The sequence below is a fragment of the Manis pentadactyla genome, chromosome 8 (assembly GCF_030020395.1).
Source record: "Manis pentadactyla isolate mManPen7 chromosome 8, mManPen7.hap1, whole genome shotgun sequence".
NCBI lineage: Eukaryota > Metazoa > Chordata > Mammalia > Pholidota > Manidae > Manis > Manis pentadactyla.
In genome coordinates, this window is record NC_080026.1 from 15,006,644 (window position 1) to 15,026,530 (window position 19,887).

The following is a 19,887-nucleotide window of genomic DNA, read 5'->3' on the forward strand; positions in this document are numbered from 1 at the left end:
TCTGAATTTAAAAAAAATGTGTTTAATAGCCTGCTCTAAAATTAAGGAAATGGAATCAACTTAGGTCTGGGAAAGAGGAAAGAGGATTTGTCAGAAATTTATGTAAGGCACCAGTCAATAGATATATTAGCATATAGACCTAAGATGTAGGATACCAACTTATTAAAAATAATATTTGTGTAATTCAAAACAACTAATATTTCCCAAACAAATATATGACTTTTTAAATAAGAATAGAACATACATGCAAATCGGTGAATCTAGGGTTTTTTTTTTGTTGTAGTCTTATGAGTTTTACATTTCTGGACACCAGGGTGTGCTTGCTATCACATGTAACCATGGATGAAAATTTATTTTCTGGTTGATTAGGAATGTGCACATCCTTTGGTTTCATGTGGGTAACAGATGTCTTGTGGGTAACAGATGTCTTGGCTTTTACAGACTAATTGGCAAAAAAGGTGGGGAAAGAGGATAATTAAAGGGGTGGGAGGAGACACAAGAAAAGTGCAATCTTCCTTGTGGGGAAAAATCTAATAGACCTCCTTATTCCGGGTAATTACCTCTTTCTTCAACTTCATTTGCTGTCCCTTTCCATATGATTCAAGTACATTAAAATGGGAAAGTGTAAAATAAAGAAACATAAGGCTGGACTACTGTCTGCTAACAAATGGATTTATCCTGCCATGGAATATTCTAGTATAATTGGCTCAATTTATATCAGTTTTTGCAAAAAAACAAAATATGAAAGCATAAGTCAAATTACTAAGGGCAACTTATGTTTTAATTGGCAGCACAAAGGTTTCTATGTTGAGGATGGTTGATATAAATATGGTTTAATTATATACCAAATATGACCTTAGAGTGGATTGGTGGGATATGAAAAATGCAAGACTGAATATGTTCTCTGTTAGATATGTATCTTAGGTTCCTTTTAGTTTGCTCTTTGTTCTCTGTCAATGCTATGGTACTGCCAATCCACCTGGAATAAACGAGAATATTTAGCAGATGTTTGAAGCCATTATCATCAACAAATTCTTAATTATATCAGGGTTTTCTGTTGTGCAACATTTAAAAGTAAGGTGGCATTTACTATGTCTTGACTTCGTCACCTAGGTGTTTATTATTCTACTGATTGGTTCCTTTTATTTTAAACTGAAGGAAAGTTTTATAGATTGTTAATCATTCAATGTCCACATTATTCCTTGATAAGAACTATTATGTAATTATTTTTACAAGCAGCTAACAGTGCTTTGAAGACAGAGTACCATGTTAGGTACTTCAAGGTTTATACCAAAAACAAAACAGACAACCTGAGAGGTAAGGTTCTTTATGCTAGCAGCAAGCCACCTGATGCTGACTTTTGTTTGACCACCTGTCTTCATAAAAAGTAAGTAGGGAGAATTTGTTTTAAAAATATCAACTGTGTTTCAAAATGTAAGTAGGACAATATGGATCACAATCGCAATCGTCAAGTGGTAATTATTCATTTCTTTCTTGTGTATTAGCATTATATTTTATTCACAATTGCTAGAAACTGGTGAGGTGGGAAAATGGTTTCTGTACCTGTGTTCTTTTTTTTTAAATACCAGCCTTGGTAGGATAGAAGCAGCATCACTTGAGCAGTCTAATAACTGCCATGTTAGCACAGTCACTGGATCTGGAGCCTCATGTCATTATCTGTACAATGGAGAGAGTGACAGCTCCCCCAGTTGCAAGGGGAGTCTTACAAAATGATAAACACACATGAAGGTACGTGTTTAATTGTTGAGTGCTTTCTGGTATCTTCACTCAGTGGATCCACAGTCCTCAGTGACTTGACCTGATTTCCAGACTGGACTTCTGTTGGAAATAGAAAATCCAAGGAGACTCTGATGAGGAGTCTAGGTAGAAACAAATGGTTTTGAGATTGTAAGTCAGGTGCATTATTCTTCCCAACTTCAGCTCCTTAAAAAGATGAGGATGAAGAATAACCATAGTGGAGTGAATTTCTTAATTGTCAAAGAGCTTTCCACATTTTGTAATTATACAGTTTCATGAATTTTAAATTCAGAGTCCTAAAATGGTCGTAGTCTACAAGATTTTTGGACCCACAGCCCTTACCCTAGTTCATTTCCCATTTTCAGAGGATGGTACTGAGACTCTGCAAGGTTAAGTATCTTCTCCAAAGTTGAGCAGCAAGTTACTGACAGAGCTAGACCTGGAGCCTTCCTCTTTTCCTGAATTCTTTATCTGGACCATGGCCAGACTCCACCCTGCTGTGTGACTGTCTAGGATCTAACCTGGGCCATTAAAAGAAGAGAGCATTCAGTTCACTCAGAGAGCAGAAAGAGAAGCATTTCTTTGTAATGACTTTTAGATGGTCTGTGCACCCTAGTTCACTCAGCCCTTCCTTTTATAGATTACAAATGTATTTTGCTTATTTGCATAGGACAACTAGATTTATTTCTTCCAGTAGGAGAAGACATAGGCACTAATGTTTACAATGCCTCCTATGTACCAGGCATTGTTCTAAGACTTGCATAGATAACTTATTTATCCTCCACAACAGCACTTTAAGGAGGTATATTCTTCTTCTTAAATCTTTCATATAAGGAAATGGAAGTGCAGAGGAGCTGAGCAATGGCTAAGATTCAAAGCTAGTATAACCAGGATGTGAAGGCTTTTGTCAGATTGGAAGACGCTAGAGAGGCGTTCCACATCAGAGACATCTAGGCAGACGGCTCCTCAATATATGTGCTCTCTCTTATGCAAGGAGTAACAAATTATTTTACAAACAACTTAGATTTTACCTATCTGTCAATCAGTGTAGATGATAAGATTCTGCCGAGGCACATAAATATCAGTAAGTGAATATATTTGCCACAGAATCACCACTGGAATAAACAGAGGCAAGAGCTATTGTGCCTGGTTCAATGTTGATAACGAAATAGTATTTTGTTTTATGATTGTTATTTCCCTTAACACATAGTAATAAAACTGTTTGCAGTGATGGTATTTTACTGGCCAAGAAAAATTATCAAAGGAGATAATTTCTGTTGATCAATATGTAATTTGTTCTTTCTTCTTATACACTCGGTTATATAGGAATATTATTCACATTTTTATATTGGTATTTGAGATTGAATATAAAAATTATCATTTATGTATCAAATAGTTTACAGGTATAAAACCAGCTCCAATTTGAGTAATTAGCAATTAAAAGGCTTTAATTTGAGTAAAAATGATTTTATGTAAAACTTTGTACATTCAGATGATTATGGGGAGCAGTTATGATTAAACAAAAAGTTCATTAAAGTAATAATACAAACAGCTTACTTAGTAGTGTACTATTTTAAAACAATGTAATTTAATAAAATTTGAATAAATTGCTCACAACCATTGGATTCTTCATGTGGACAAATATTTTACATAAGAAGAGAGAAATACTGCACCACTTTGAACATGAATTAATGTGTGTGTGTGGGGGGTGTGCAGTAAATGGAGGATGTTGAGGAAACCTGTGCAGTGAGCAGATTAATTTAGTAAAGTCTAATTTTTAAAGTTTTATTGATAAAGATAAATAAAAATCTACTGTTCTGCTTTATGGAATAGATGTGTTAGTTCAAGAAAATTGCCTGAAGGTCATGGTCTATGTTCAAATGACTCATTCTAAGATGTATTCCTTGGTGAAGAGGGGGAGGTACAATCACTCATCAATGCCTTAAAGGTACTATGACAATAATAAAAGGGTTAAAGTATCACAAAACATTACGTAAAGAAACACACTGTTTTTTGAGCTTTGTAAATATGTATGTTAGGTTTGTGTTTAGCACATTCACCTAAAAGTTTAAAGGAAAAAAGGTAAATGAGCAGAGCACACTGGATGGTTTGGTTACATAGCTGCTGTAACCACACTTCAATGTTCCACAAGTGATGGTAGAAGGTCCCTCCAGGTTGCTGTGTTACTATCCTGGCATTTCCTAAGATCTGTTGATTTAGGAATGAGCTGAATGTGCATAAGAAGGAGGGATTTAGACCATGGACAAGAATATTGTTTTAAAATATAGTAGCAACTGAATAAATTCACAAAAATACAAGCAGTCATAAATGGTGACCAGACAACCTGTTTAATAAAACACACGACTGAGGGAGTAACAGCATTAGCATTTGTGCATCCAGTGCTCTTCGTTTAAACCCTTCAAACTCTCAATTTTCATTAAGATCGAATTTCAACACTCAAATATTATGAAATAAATTGGTAGGATTGTATCTTCTGTATCTTAAAGCTTTTTGCCTTCCATTTTCCAGGGTTGAAGTGTGTATGTCTTTTGTGTGACTCTTCAAACTTTACCTGCCAAACAGAAGGAGCATGTTGGGCTTCGGTTATGTTAACCAATGGGAAAGAACAGGTGATCAAGTCCTGTGTTTCTCTCCCAGAGCTAAATGCTCAAGTCTTCTGTCACAGTTCCAACAATGTTACCAAAACTGAATGCTGCTTCACAGATTTTTGCAACAACATAACACTGCACCTTCCAACAGGTAAGGGGTGTGTTTTCCTTCACTCCAGGTTTAATTTTACTTTTGGGAAATGATGTGCATGGTAGAAATCAAACTCCTTTATGTTTCTTTAAATAAGAAAAGCTGTTTTACAGTTCTCTCCTGTTGTTGACTGGTCCAACTCTAGCACCTCGCTGAGATTGATTTTTTTTTAATTACACAAGACTGTCAAACCATTGACAACAGTATAATAATTTTGAAGAAATTTGTCCATATGAATGGTATTTTTTGAAGTGATTGATGGACCTAAAGTAAAATATAAATTTTTATTGATTCTTTTAAAGGAAAGAAATTTAAGTGTATACCAAGAAAGTAAGATGTAAAAGAGCAAAACTAAAAATAGTAGATTACCAACATTTATGGAGACAGTCTTTTAAAAAATTTTTTTATGGGTACTTTCTGCATGTCTCCTTTGCCCACACTCAAGTATAGCAGTCATTCGGGATAGAGGTAGAATGGAAATTGACCCTTTATTATTGTACAGACATATTCCCGTCTTTCCCCAATTTCATGGAGTTTTACCTTAATCTACTGAAAGTTTTCATCTCACTTTTTATCAGTAATCTGGAATCTGAAACTTTGGGGGATATTAAAGTGCAAGTAATTCAAATTAAAAACTAATTTATGACATGAAAATGTCCTGTTGGTGAATTTTCTTTAATATTTATTAGTATAGTAATAATTCAGTACTTATTCATACGTTAATATCTATACATAGATACATGCTCTTCCTCACACATTAACTTTTTAAGGTTCTGTTATCCAGTCTCTGGTGTTCACGTATCACCATAGAAATATTCCACTGGAGTTCTTTTTCTGTAAATTAGCTGCTCCCCCTTTTTACTGAAAAACATTTATTTTATGCAGAAACTTGACATCATTACCAGAAATCAAAAACCAGTTTACCTGCCATAAATCGAAGATAACTATGAGATTAAACAAAGACATCTACAACATTCCAGTTAGGTATTTTGTGTTTTCTTTTTGTTTAAAAAAGAGAAGAAAGTGGTGTTAAAGATATCCACATATGAAATGAAGCTTTTTGATAGATAATCAGAAAAACTAGGAGACTTAGAGAAGAAATCATCTTGTGATTCAATGTATTTAATATCATGTTTAGTTACTGCTCCAATTCATGTCAAGAACCTTTCATGTACCACCCCTGGTACTTGTCCAGTGGAACGTGGAAAACTGTATTCTAAAGCATTATCCTGTATATTGCACCCTCAGGCGTCAGACTTGGTTTACTTCATCCTCCAAAGCTATTTGCAGTCTTGGACTTCAGACTATACTTATTTTCTCTGTCTCAGAGCCCATCAACTTCCTTGGTTTGGTAGTGATCTGGCATCTATTCTGGACATTTTTTCCCCATATATTATCTTCCCTGGCTATCTGTGGATCAGAGGCATCCTGAAGTGGAGTCTTGCTGTATTTGATGCTGATGTTCCCATGACCAAGATCCAAAAGGTTGATGAAGAGGAGGGGAGTCTCTGCACTTGTCTGTGGCCATGGCCCCTCTCCCGTGTCTGCGCAGTAATGGATTATCTGTAAGACCCCATTCAACCAGTCAGCAGGGGTACAAGACAAGACTTTGACTGCAAAAAGGTCTTGGAGAACAAAATGATTCATATGTAGTTGGGCAAATTAAAGGCATTTAGTGCAGCTAGAATGTAGGTCCTTCCCAGGCTAACTATAAATTCTAACTGCTAAGAAGCCAATCAGGAACTAGTTTCTTTTTGAAAAACCAGTTTTATTGAGGAATAATGTAGGAACAGTGAAATGCAAACATTTTAAATGTACAGTTGGATGAGTCTGACACATACATACACCCTTGTTAACACCACCACATTTCCATTACCTCAAAATGTTCTTGGTCAATCCTAACTTTCACCAGGGCTGGACAACTGTTCAGTTTTCTATCACTGTAGATTAGATTTACTTTTCCTAGAGTTTCACATAAAAGGAGTCTTATAGAAGATATTATTTTGCACTTGGCTTCTTTCACTCAGCATGTTTCTGAGATTTATTCATGTTGTTGGGTATATCAGTAGCTCATTCCTTTTTTTATTGCTGGGTAATACTCTGTTGTATGGATATACAGTGGTTTGTTTACCCATTCACCCACCAGTGGATATTCAGCTTGTTTTCATTTGGGGGCTGTTGCTAACAAGGCTGCTATGAGTGTCCATGTACAATTCTTTGGATATATGCTTTCTTTTCTCTTAAGAAAATCCTGAAGGGGAGAGTTATTAAGTCATATGATAAGTATATATTTATTTTATAAATATAATCTCCCAAATCGTTTTTGAGCTGCTTGTACAATTTTACATGAACTACAGAAATGAATGATAGTTCCAGTTGGTCCATGTTTTTGTCAACACTTGGTATAATCAGTCTATTAAGAATCTCATTATTATTTTAATTTAAAACTTTTCCTTTTAAAAGGCCTTTGAAAACTTCCTTATCCATTCATTTTTAATGCTAAATTGGATTAGATTTAAGTCAGATTATTTCAGATCATTGTAAGCAAGATTTGATATAGATCAAATATAAATTCAAACATTTGCCCTTAAAAAATACTTTATTCTTTGACATTGCATGTGGGTTTAATTTTTAAGAGTTGATAATTATTCTTGATAGAAGTAATTTTATAGTTTGGCAGAAATATAATATTAGAAAACTTGCTCCCTTCCCTGAAGTTTACTGAAGTTGATATCTTTGATGTCACTGGAGCAACCTTCTATGTTCAACTGTTATCACAAATATTTAGAGCGTTTTTTTTCTATGTAAAACTTGAAGGCAATAATCATTCCCCAAAACAGCCATTTATTCAACTCATGCTTTGAGTTCATGTCTCCACTAACAGCAGATATGTTATTTTCAAAGAACAAGAATTGTACTGAATATTTAAAAATTAAACATAGACTATGCAATATATAGTGTACCCTCTCTAATTCCTTCTTCCTATGTATTTTTAGACTAGATAAGAATAGCTATCTTCAATCCCACAAATATCTGCCCACCTTTCTGGATGCTACTTTCTTGCTCTGACTCTAGTGACCTTTGACCTCTGAAGCTTCAGAAAATATCCCGTACAGAAACTCATGCAGATTGTCAACTGTCAGTTTCCTCTGAAATTGAGAGAAACCACTTTAGTGGGAAAAAATTTACCTTAAAAGTAAATGATATATTCTTACCTCTTCAGGAATATTTCCAGTTCAAAAATAAAAGACCTATTTACACAAATTAGTGTGTGTTTGGTGGGGGTAGGGGTGTGAAGGGGAGTAGAGGATACAGATCCAGGTTAGGGTTAATGAAAAGTTCCATTCATATTGGAAGATGTTTTGGGTGTGTGTCCCTATGGTGGGTTCTGTCTATGATTTTCTAATAAGTTCTCTTCAGTTCTTCTCACAATTCCTTCAATGATTTTGCGTAAGTTGGACCTTCTGTGTCTACTCTCCATGTCTCTTAAACTCTTTTCCCCATATTTTAAAATATTTGAATCTCTGATAATTTCACTCTCTATAGCTTCTGTGAGTTTGAATCTGCTGTTTAATATTCTGCTAACTCATATTTTTGATGGCTACTTTCCTTGTGTGTTTTGTGATTTTTGTTTGTGAGCTCATGTTTTTGGGAACCATATCTGGATGAAACTTTTGATGCCTGTGTTTAAAATATGTTCCTCCAGAGATTTACACTAGCTTCTGCCAGGTATCTGGGGGGTGTACTAAGAGAACCCATTCTGCAGTTTGATTAGGTTTGTTTTGGGCCAACACATACCATGAATTCTGGCTCTAAGCCTGCCTATGGTGCACATTTGTGATGAGGAACTCTTAAATTCAGAGATTTAAACATTTTTTTCTGCTATGCTCAAAGTCAAGATGAGACAGACAAATAGATAAGTATACACACTGTTTCTCTCTGGAGAACACTTTCTATTTTGTTTTGTTTTCAGTGTAGTACCATTCATAGTTGCCTGATTTATGCAAGGATCTCTGATCTGACCTTTCACTATTTCAGGAGCCAGGTTTAATCTTCTGACCTTGTGATACAATCTGGTAAGCTAAGCACTTACCACCAAAAACTGGTAGATGCCCTTAGAGTAAATGACAGCCCCAGTACTCGAACACTCTCTGGATTTGCACTTTATTTTTGGCTGCTGAGCAATTCATTTATTTTCTCATCAGCTTAATCACATAATGGAAAAAGAGTTTTCCATTTATATTTTATTCAGCATTTTTGTGTTTGCCATATCAAGAAGGGCTTCTGTGGACATCTAAAGTGTAACTTGGCAGAATTGGAAATTCCAGGATAGTTTATTTTTGAAATGATGCTGGCATATTATCTATCCATCTGGAGGAAAACAGGGCTGTACTACAGTGTCATACCATATACAAAAATAAATTTACAGCTTGATTAAATATCTAATTGTGAAATATAAAACAATTTAAATGTCAGAGGAAAATTTAGAAAAAAAAGATTTTCATGACTTTATAGTATGGAAGCTGTTTTTAAGTAAGACAGGAAATCCAACTGTTATAAAAGGAAAAGACAGATATAATTGACTACATGCAAACTAAAGTAAAAATGAATAATAAAAGATAACAAAAACAAGACCAAAAATAAACTAAATATGGGATAGAAATATGTGTGGCATATATGACTGGAAAAAAGCTAACTATTTAAAAGATAAAAAGCTTTTTGTGTGTGTGTGTGTGTGTGTGTGTGTGTGTGTGTGTGTGTGCGCGCGCGCGTGCGTGCATGGGGAAAGGGAAGGAAAGGGAGTGCTAAGTGAAAGAAAATGGGCAAAGAGACAACAGAAATTTTATAGAAGAGAATACTCAGAGCACTAAACTATGAAAAGATGTTCAACATCACGAATGGCTGTAGAGATGCAAATTAAAACAATCATTTTTTTTTACTATTAGATCAGCAAAAGTTAAAAGAGTGATATCGGTGATGTTTTTAGCTAAAAGTGTCAGAACATTTGGTAATAATATAAACAATAAGCAAGTTTACTGCCTCAACATGACAGGAAATATGGAAGTAGTTTGGTTCTATGATTTGTTAACAAGGAGACTCAATAATGGCACAGCGTACTTGCAGATTCACGTTATGTGAATCAGTGAACGCCCTTATTATTTAAGACGTTATTATCTAACTTTCTGATACTTTTTCTCTCATGTGTGTTTGCTTTTTCTAATAAGGAAAATATTGGGTTTTGTATCAGGGATCTCAATTCAATGAAGATAAGAGTCAAGAAACATGTTTGCCCAAATTGGATCGTCTAATAGAAACCACCATGTTTAGCAGAGATACCCAAGTCTCTTTCCTCATTGCAAGTTTAAACCAGATATAAACCCACCTCCTTCTAAGCTCAGTGAGGAGGCTTGGGCTTATTACTTAGCAAAGCAAGGAAAAAAAGAAATAAAGCCAACAACAACCTAAAAACAAACAAAAAACTTTGTTCCTGAGTTGCTGTGAACAAAGCCTGGCCATCACATGGCCTTAGTTTCCATTGATTGCGTGGTATAGGGACTTTCCAGAGGAAAAACTTTCTGTAAGATAATCCTAGATTCTGAGTGCCCTCCCCTACCCCCACTGCCTGCCAGAAGAAAGTACAAACTCTCTAGAGGAAATCGCTTGGACATTAGGCCTCAAAGAGACACAAACACTTTTGCAAGGACATGAGCGGTAAATAATGAAAAGTAAGAACCCTGGGCACACCAGGGTGTAAGACAGCATGATCATGAGCCAGAAGAAAAGAGTACACAGCAGAAACAGATCACAAAGGTTTCATGTATTGGAATTGTCAGACACTAATTTATAGACCAAATGTTCTTCTAAGTTAAAAAAAATATAAGTCAAGTTTGGAAATATTTTTAAGGAGTAGGAAATTGTAAATATGTGACCTACAGATTTGAATAATAACAAAACTATTTAAAATTAAAAATAACAAAAAATTTTAAATGGATAGGTTTCACAAAAATTGATATACAGCAACTATAAAAAGAATTAGGGCTCAGAAACACAAAAAATTATTTTGTATGCAGTAATATAGAGAATACATAATGGGAAATATGAAAGAGGATAACAAATAAAGCATAAGAAGGTTTATCACGTGGTTTTGCAGAGTGGTCCATAGGGGAGCAAAAAAAATAATTGGGTAAAAGCAGTATCTGCAGAACAAACAGCACAGAATTTTTCAGAATTGATGAATACCAATCTACAAATGCAAAAAATTCGGTGACTATCAAGAGGAGAAATAAAGAAATCCAAACCTTGACCTGGCATTGTAAACTACAGAATGCTAAAGACAAAGGAAAATCCCAAAAGTTGGCAGCTGAAAAGGTAAATGAAATTCAAAGGAGCTACAGAAGAATTGATACTGTGTTGTCAATCAAAAAATGTAAAAAGAGAAAAAGAACTATATCATCATCAATATTCTAAAAGAAAATAACTGGTAGCTCAGAATTCAGTACCCAGTAAAAATATCTTTAAATAATGAGGCTAAGGAAAAGGCATTTTCAAAGTAACAGAAGTAGGTGAATTTGACATTATCAGACTCCTTGATAAAGGAATTTCTAAAGGATGTACTTCAGGCAGAAACTAATACCAAAGTTGTGGCATGCAAGGTGGGAAAAAAGGCAAAGAAAGTGATAAATATGAAACTAATTCTAAAATTCATCAATCTGCAACAATTGTTTCTTGTGGGGTTTTTAAAAATAAGCAAAAACAATTCAATATAAAATAGCATATTATATATGTCAGGGGAGCAGTAAAAATAAAGGGCCTTTTTTTTTTTTAGGAAGAGGTTGAAGATATTGTTAATCTTTATACTTTGAAATGTACCTGTTGTCATTTCCAAGTTACTTACAAAATAATAGAATGTGGCTGTGTTCCTTCTAAGCTACAATAGTGAAAAATGGAACAATAAAAACAATCCAAAAGAAGTTTAAAAATAGAGAGAGGAAAGCACATAACAGATGTGACAAAAAGAAAGCATCCAAATATGTCAATAATAATTAAATGTAAATAATTTAATGTAAATAGTTAAAAAGAAAGATGATCAGATTGGAGAAGACAAATCCAATCATGTGTTAAGATTTATCTAAAATGAAAGTTTATAGAAATGTTGAAATTATTTTGATGGAAAAGGTATGCCATGCTGCATATATCAAACACACAAAAATGTTGGTTTATATTAGTAGCAGACAAAATAAGCTTTGAGGCAAAACAAATAGAGTTGACAAGAGTCACTCTGTAATGATTAAAGTTCCAATTTACCAGGGATTCCTGATAAATTTCAATTTCTGGGTACTTAAGAACATGGTCTCAAAAATAATGAAAATATTTAAACATTCTTTTTCTAATGAAAAAATATAATGAATCAAAAGTCTACTATGACTATAAATCAGGATTCCAAAAATATCTAGTTTCTCCCAATGCCCATTTAATAGCAGAACCTAGACTTTTGGCTGGCTGAATGGCTGTCCACCTAACAGACCATATTTTCAGTCACAATATTTTCCAGTCAATATGTGTCCATATGACTAAGTTCTGTCTATGAGATGAGCAACAATGTTTTGGAGAACTTCTTAGGGGACTCATTAAAACAGGAGTGGGCATTATTATGCCATCCTGCATCATACTGCCTGGATGTAAAGGCTGGAGTTGTGGCAGCTTCTTTGGGCCATGAGGATGATGGTGGCTACACCATAGGGATGGCAATACGAAACTGAAAGAAGCCTGTCTAAAAACTTCATGGAGCCACCCTGCTACCATTGGACTGCCTATCCTCAAATTTCTTTTACATGAAAGAGAAAAGGAGATTTCTATTTGTTTTCCTCTGTTATTTGTAGCTAACCCAATTCTAATGAACATAGAAATAACAAAACAGGTTGTCCAAAGTTTTGCAAGCTGGCAGATTGTATCTGGCCCACAGATAGGTTTATTTGATCTATGGTTTCTGGAAAAGAACAGTGAATTTATTATGTTAAAAATTAAGTCTTCATATAAAAATCCAGGTATCTGGCTTATCTTGAAAAATCAGATTCGGTGTCCTTGAGGCCTTTTTCATGCCATCTGTCGGCTGAAGCTGAAGCTGGGTGGCCCCTCCTGGGCACGGGCTTCCCCTGGTTCTTCATTCATTCAGTGTGTATGGAGTTTGTATCCACTGGCCTAGAGTTACCACTGTCAGCATTTCAGCATATTTCTGTTTTAGCATACTTGAGTTACTCTGTTCAATACAATTTTATATTTTACTTTTCTCCCTTATTATTGAAACACGTCTTTTCCTTTGTGAAGGAATCACATTTTGTTCCTCGATTCTTTCATTGCTGGATTGCATTTCAGTTTGTTAACAGAAATGATATCAGAGACAGGCTCAGAGAAATGGCTGTGATGGTAGATAACATCAACAGCACTCTAAAGTCTTCCATAAAAATTCATTCAGGATAAGGTCAGGAAGCCCCAGCCAAAGAAGCTGTTTATTTATTGGGTTAGTCATCAATCTGCAACAATTGTTTCTTGTGGGGTTTTTAAAAATAAAAAACAATTCAATATAAAATAGCATATTATATATGTCAGGGGAGCTGTAAACAAACCTACAAAGGTTTGTTTACAAAAAAAAAAAAGAACCTACAAAGAACATCATTCTCAGTGGTGAAAGACAGAAAGCTTTTCCTCTAAAATCAGAAACAAGGCAAGGATGTGGCTTTCACCACTTTCATTCAATATAGTAATGGAAATTTTAGCCAGAGAAATAGTCAAGAAGAAATAAAAATCATCCAAATGGGAAATGTCTTTTGATGACAGATTAAGAAACTAATGTCTGCTTGCATGCTTGCACTAATTGCCACCCTTCATTGGAAATAGAGTATTTGATAAAAACATTCAAGTTCCACGTACCTTTGCTCCATTTTGCTACCAAGGTATACAGTGCTTGTAAATGTAGTAATAGTTTTTTATTTTTCCTTCCAGATTTCAATGTACTATTTTAATAATGCTATTATATTTTTTGCTTTTCAAACAATTGGTTTCAATAAAGAAAGTTCACACACAACATTAGACTGTGGATGCTTTATTAACCTCAGTACAATTTCTATCTTCCTGTTCTGTTCTCTGTTGTGTAAACAGAAAAGGGAAAATTGATTATATCAGTTAAGGTGGGTGAACAGTGCATATTGGTTAGGTACATGTCTAAATTAGACTTTAAATCAAACTGAAGGATTGTCTCTGAAGGAAGATGAAGTACCAAAACATTAGACTTTACCAAGTATTAATTTTAAAGCATTCCATAATTATAAAACCTGTAGACTCAGTATTATTCTTTTGGTACTTTAAAAGTCTTGTCATCTTCAATTCTTTAAAAAAATTCATTGTTGTTTCCTAAGTTTCTTCTAGTTTTCTAATTTGAACATAAATCCATTGTTCTAGCCAGTGTAAGGGGACATCTGCGTGCTGAGACAGACTCATGGGACCCCTTGTGGAATTGTTCTGCCATCACATGAACAAATCCATTTATATCTCATTCTCTGAGGATTCAGTGCACACCTGGCAGGTGTGCCAGATAGAGTTTTATTTCTTCTCTCAATAGCTGAAAGGTGCTATGATTTTTATATTCCGGAAAGCGCTATGAAACATAAGCATACAAAGAAGTCAAATTTGTGCTTTAAAAGTTAAATAAAGGAAGGATTTCTTATCTCAAGAAACAAGTACGTTGATTTCAATTAGGAAACTTTGTTCATAGGGATGCAGTGGGAAGTTACAAGTAAAATGTATAACCAAGTCTAACTTAGGGTATTTTATTATGTAAGCTCCTACTCTCTCAGTTATGTAGCTCTGACATTTTAAATTATTTTAATTATTCTGAATTTAAATTATTTAAATTAATCTGAATAATTTAAATTTATAATAAATAATAAACACTAGTTTAAATACTGAAATATTTTGAGGGGTGATTATGATGTAGAGGACAATCAAAATATGACTGTTCCAAGTAGACAAACTATTTTGTGTGAATGTTTTTGCTATGGGAGAATTGATATTAGTGTGAACTTCAGGACAGAGAAGAGTAACTTTTCCCTTGTCAGTATTTTTAAATGCCTTCTCTGAACAAAGTTCTGCTGTGAGCTGGGGACACAGAGACAAAAGATGTGAGTACTGCATCCTTAGAACTTCCATTTTTCCCAAGTAAAAGATTGGTTTAAGTAAAGTAAACTAAAATATCTGGAATAATTACTGTCTAATTTCCTTACAGATATATACCATTAGAGGACATGTCTTTTGATGACAGATTAAGAAACTAATGTCTGCTTGCATGCCCTGAACTAAGAAAAACCGTGGAGCCTATTTAAATTCTCCTCCCTGTGTTTTATTAATCTCACTTCTGCTTGAGTCAAAGTTCTTCATACCTTTTATGCCAAAGATTATATTCTTAAATCTAACATTCCTATCTCCTTCAAATATAAAAACAGTATTCTTAAATGCAGATGCTAATGGACACAGAAGATTGAAGCTTCTCAGTGTTGCTCATATACTCGCACAATACCAGCGGCACAGGGAGAACTGTCCAGGAATGTTTTTATGTGGGTGTGACCTGCCTGCCATAAAATGATGAAATCAGGCCAGATGTAGACAGTATATGCAAATGGCCATTTACAGGTGGAGCACCGAACAATGGAGTGGCCTGTCAATAGCTCATCTGATTCAGCTAAGCGGCAGACGCAATTCTCATGTTATTTCTCTCACTGTCACTGCTTGGTTAACTCTCTAGGTTAGAACACATTCTGCTCTTCTTCAGTACCTGAGATTCATGTTGATCAGAAATGATCTGTTTGACATGATTATTTTCACTCCGTGAAGAAGGTAGATCACTGGCTTTTCCTTATGGTGGAACATGTTGGAAGGAATCTAACATAATTAAATCCTAAGTGGATTATTAGTTATAATCTGATATCTGTAAGGGTTACTGTGAAGACGCAGTAGGTTAGAACAGGCCTCAGGTGGTGAGGGGCTGCCTGCAGACAGTGAGTACAGAATTCCATGAATGTTAGATGAAACCGGTGTTTTGTGACTTAGCAAGTCAGATACATTCTACTTCACGTGTGTACTCACATATGTAAGGGCAGTTACACACTCTTATATTGGATTTGTTCATCATGAGTGGAATTTTTCATGATGATTTCTTACTTACCTTCCACTTCCCTTGATCTTACATAAATTTTTCTCCATATCTTTAGTTGTGAAGTTGCTTTGGAACTGTTCCCTAGATGGATCATGTTTTGCTTAATGGACTTTAAATCCCATAGGGGTGTGGACTGTGCCTCACTTTCTGGCATCTCCTCCAGAGAGTTGTTTGCAGTGCAGTGTTGTACAGAGCAATCTATTTGGATCCTTTGAACCAATTCAGTAAAACCAACAAGACATCAATTAGAATTGTATTTTCATTACCATCAAGCAAATGCTGGAAACAGTAGTACCCACATTTAAGGATGCTTTGAAATGGCAGGTTAAAGGAGGTTTATCATGAAGATTTGGGAAATTTCTCATTTCGCATGCCACTCTATTTTTGACAAAATAAATTATTCCTGTTGAGCTAATTAACAAGGTAGCTTTGAATGTCTTAGAGGTAATGTATTCTCTCTTCTGTTTTAGCTGCATGTATTATTTCCACATTTTCCCCTAGAAACCTGTGAAATAAACAAAGGCACTTTGATTGAAGTCACAGGCCTGTGTCATAAAAAGTTTATAGGGTGGGTGGATGGATGGAACATCACCACTGCCTTCAGTGGGTCCTGGTGGCATTTCTTCAGGTGCCAGGACACAAACAGACACGTCAGAAGGTGCCTCAAGCACCATTGTCTTTTTTGGTTGGTTTATTACCTAAGAACATTTTAAAGCCATTAGCTGGAGAGAGAAAGGTTTCCTTATTTTTCAGCTGAATACTTAATATTTACACCTTCATGGGTTCAACCTTGCAAAACTGTATCTTTTCACTTGGGCAAAGCCTTTAATAAAAGAGAGAGGGATGGTTTTAATATTAAATAAATTACTCTGGTTCTTTAGGGATGTTGTGGACCCTTTTAGATTTCTATAGATACTTGCTCAGCAACTTCTGTGAAGGAAGCACCAACCTTGTAAAGTTTCACGAAAGTGCACTTTGTCTGGATGAAGATTTTCTTTGTCTGAATTCATTTTTAGGTAGTTGTCCCGCCAGTATGTATCTCTTCAGTTACTCTATCCTCAAATAGTTTCTATGCCTCACTCCTAAATGTTTTAGTTTCTAGTCAGCTGAATGTCATTCAAATATGGAGAAATATGCCTTTAAATGGAATATAGGTATTATACTACAAGTTTGTTGTACCAGTCCATATGAGTTATTTGAAGCAATTGATCAAGTCCTTATTTCTACTTTGTTGTAAGGCATCTACTAATAGCATATACTAAGGAAATGAAAATTAAGTCAAAGGTCATATAGAGCTCATAAACACCAGTAATTTTGCATACTTTTAATACAGAGAAGAGGTCAGCAGGGAAGGAAACATGGGGATCATGCCCACATTTTCTTATCTTATCCTTTTCATCTTGTGGAGTTTGCCTTCCTAAAGCCAAAATAGGAAGTGGCGAGGAGGAAATGGAATTCGTGAACTTTCCTGGGAGAAGCTCAGACGTTTAAAATAGTTCTGAATTTTATTTGAGTGGTGGCCACCATCACTGACTTTCACCATCACTTGTTCTAATCAGGTCTCTAGGGAGAGTTGCAAAATTTCCAATTATTTTTTATTCTTCCTTTCTTCGTTCTTCCTTCTGCTTTCTATGTTGCTGTGCTTTGTCTTCTATTACCTTCTTACTTTCTTTTGCCTTTCACACAACTCTCTCCAGCTATGCAGGATCTTCTAGCCCATGCAGGTCAGCATTCTCTTGTCCCTGCCTGGTTAGTATTTCTCCTGCCCTGTCCTGGTTTCATGTACTGTAGAGCTTATAGAGGGACACATTTGTGAACTAGGCTCTCAACCCTCTGGGCTAGTGCTTTTTTCTCTTTTCCTCCATCCTCTTCTATTTAATTTTCTAATGAGTGAAAAAACTTGAATTAGCAATACAGCACTCCCCAGACCTCAATTTTGGGATTCACATATTCTCCCATGCATTCTTATTTCCTGGAGAATGCAATTCATTTGGCACAGACAATCCCAGAAGTTGGAAATTATCAAATAAGAATAATTCTCCTATGATAAAAAATGTGAAGCCTAATAGAAAAATTAACCTGCCTTCATCAAAGTTAACTTATTAAAATGTATTCTGAACTGCACTACTGTCTCCTTCTGCCAGGACTCACTGGGTATAAGCTACAGTTTTTATTCATTTGTCCCCTGTAGAGATTACAATCAACATTTGGTTTAGAAGATAGTTTTACAAATGTTGCTTTAAAAATTGCTCAGTGTTCAAGGAGCTCTTTCTGAATGGTGTTGCTAGCTTTCTTTCTAGCTGAGTAATCTTTTCTCTTATTAACTCATATCAGTAGATTTGTTCACAAAAGTAGAAACATTGCCCATCTGTAATAAACATCCCTGAGAGCAGTAGCCCTTACTAGAGCACTGCACTTTTATAGAGATTATTCTATTTTTGGGGTTGCTGACCTTTTGCTTCTTTATTCGTTGCCATGGTGATGAGCTGAGCTCTACTTAATAGAGCATTACTAAAATGCAGACAATCAATAAGCTTTTCAGCTGTGATGTCTATATTGATAATTCCTAAAAACATACATCAAAATAGAATTTACCCCAATAAATGTATTTAGTAGTGGAATTTTATTTTTAAAAACATCTTTAAATAGACGTTTATGTAGGTTGTAAGTGATTAAGTGCTTTCTGTGTCTTTCTTAGATTCCTCAATACCATTGTGAGGATTCAAAAATAGAGATTCAACTTGAAATTTAGATTTGAGAGATCATTGTGCAATGGGTAATAAAACTCTTTTGGAATAGTGAACTTTAGAAATTGCAAGTCCCACGGTTAATGTTTTCTAAAGCAAAGTTGAGTCAGAGAACTCTCAGCAACTTGCTGAAAGAATGCTCAAGCCCAAGCTCTCCTCATGTGCACCTGTGCAACTTGTAATGCTTCCAGAGGAGTCCTGAAACCCTCAGGAGAAGGGAACTGGGTGATCTGCCAGAAGTCACTGGCAGAGTAGAGAGCATGGATTATGTTCATTTCCAAAGTTCAGTTAACAATTTGAAATCATTTCCTCCTTGAGAGTAAACAGACTAACATTTTCAGGATTATAGTGAAACTTCTGGGAACACATTTTTGAAACATTCGATTCATTTTTCTTTATGATTAAATCATACTTGTTTTCATATTATATGCAAACATCTTGGTTGATGTACTGTAAGTAAAATGTAAGCACGTTTGATACAATAAGCTCTCTAGGATTGCCATTGCAAAGAAAGAAGTCTAAAAAAGGTCCTCATTCACAAGGTCCGTTATCACTGTCATTTGTTGAGATTCTAAGGTGCAAGCATTGCTCTATAGCTTTCCATACGTTGTTTCTAACCCTCTCACTGGCTATGTGCAGTCACCTGGGAAGGGGGGATTCAGTGAGCCCAAGGCACAATAGCCAGTTATCAAGAAAGTGGCTGCCTTTGATTGGAACCTAGCTTCTCTCTTTCCAAAGCCTGCATTTTTCTACTTCTCCTTTATGTCTGAAAACTTAAGACTCCAGAATTCTTTTCCCATGTTCTATCCAGTACTCCTTAAGGTTTATGAAAAACAAAAATCAACATCCTTGATGGTAAGACTTGGGAATAAAATTAAATTGATGCTGAACATGTCTTTAGTGAATGAGAAGAAAATGAACTATGTGCTCATTTCAAGTGTCAAAATAACTTCTTCAAAAAAAAACAAAACAGGAAGTTGTCATCATAGTTTTTTCATGCATCACTGTTTTTTTCTAAACTAAAAATATTTCTCTTCTAACACATAGGAAAATATGCATTTTAGAGTTGAAGAAATGTGGTTCATGGTTCAGTGCAGATGTAATACTGTTAAAATTAAACTTAGAAAGTTCTGATGGTAACTACCCTTATCATGGTGAGCATTTTGTAATGTATTTAATTGCAGAATCACTATGATGTATGCCTGAAACTAATGTCATATTGTATGGCACCTATACTTCAAAAAAATTGTTAATAATTTAAAAAAAAGTTTTCTTAGGTGCAATGTGAACTTTAAAAACATTTGGCTATATGTTTTAAAATTATGTCCTTGTGTTATTTGGTTTCAGTGATCATATTTATCTTTCTAAAATTCTTATCTTTTATGTATCAAGTACCAAGCTAGTAGAACTTAACAG

The 19,887-nt window shown here is 35.0% G+C and overlaps 1 protein-coding gene across 4 annotated transcripts in view; it reads left to right on the forward strand.

Moving 5' to 3' along the window:
• ACVR1C (activin A receptor type 1C) overlaps positions 1-19,887 on the forward strand; it is a 70,762-nt gene that overhangs the window by 23,863 nt on the left and 27,012 nt on the right. For 2 of the 4 annotated variants that reach the window (XM_057505562.1, XM_036884273.2), the window contains exon 2: positions 4,288-4,518. The exons of 1 other annotated variant lie outside the window; for it this stretch is intronic. In XM_057505562.1, coding sequence (XP_057361545.1) covers positions 4,288-4,518 — 231 coding nt within the window. Of the gene's footprint in view, positions 1-3,264; positions 3,707-4,287; positions 4,519-19,887 lie in introns of those variants that run through there. One more of the 4 variants, XM_036884275.2, reaches the window with a different exon arrangement.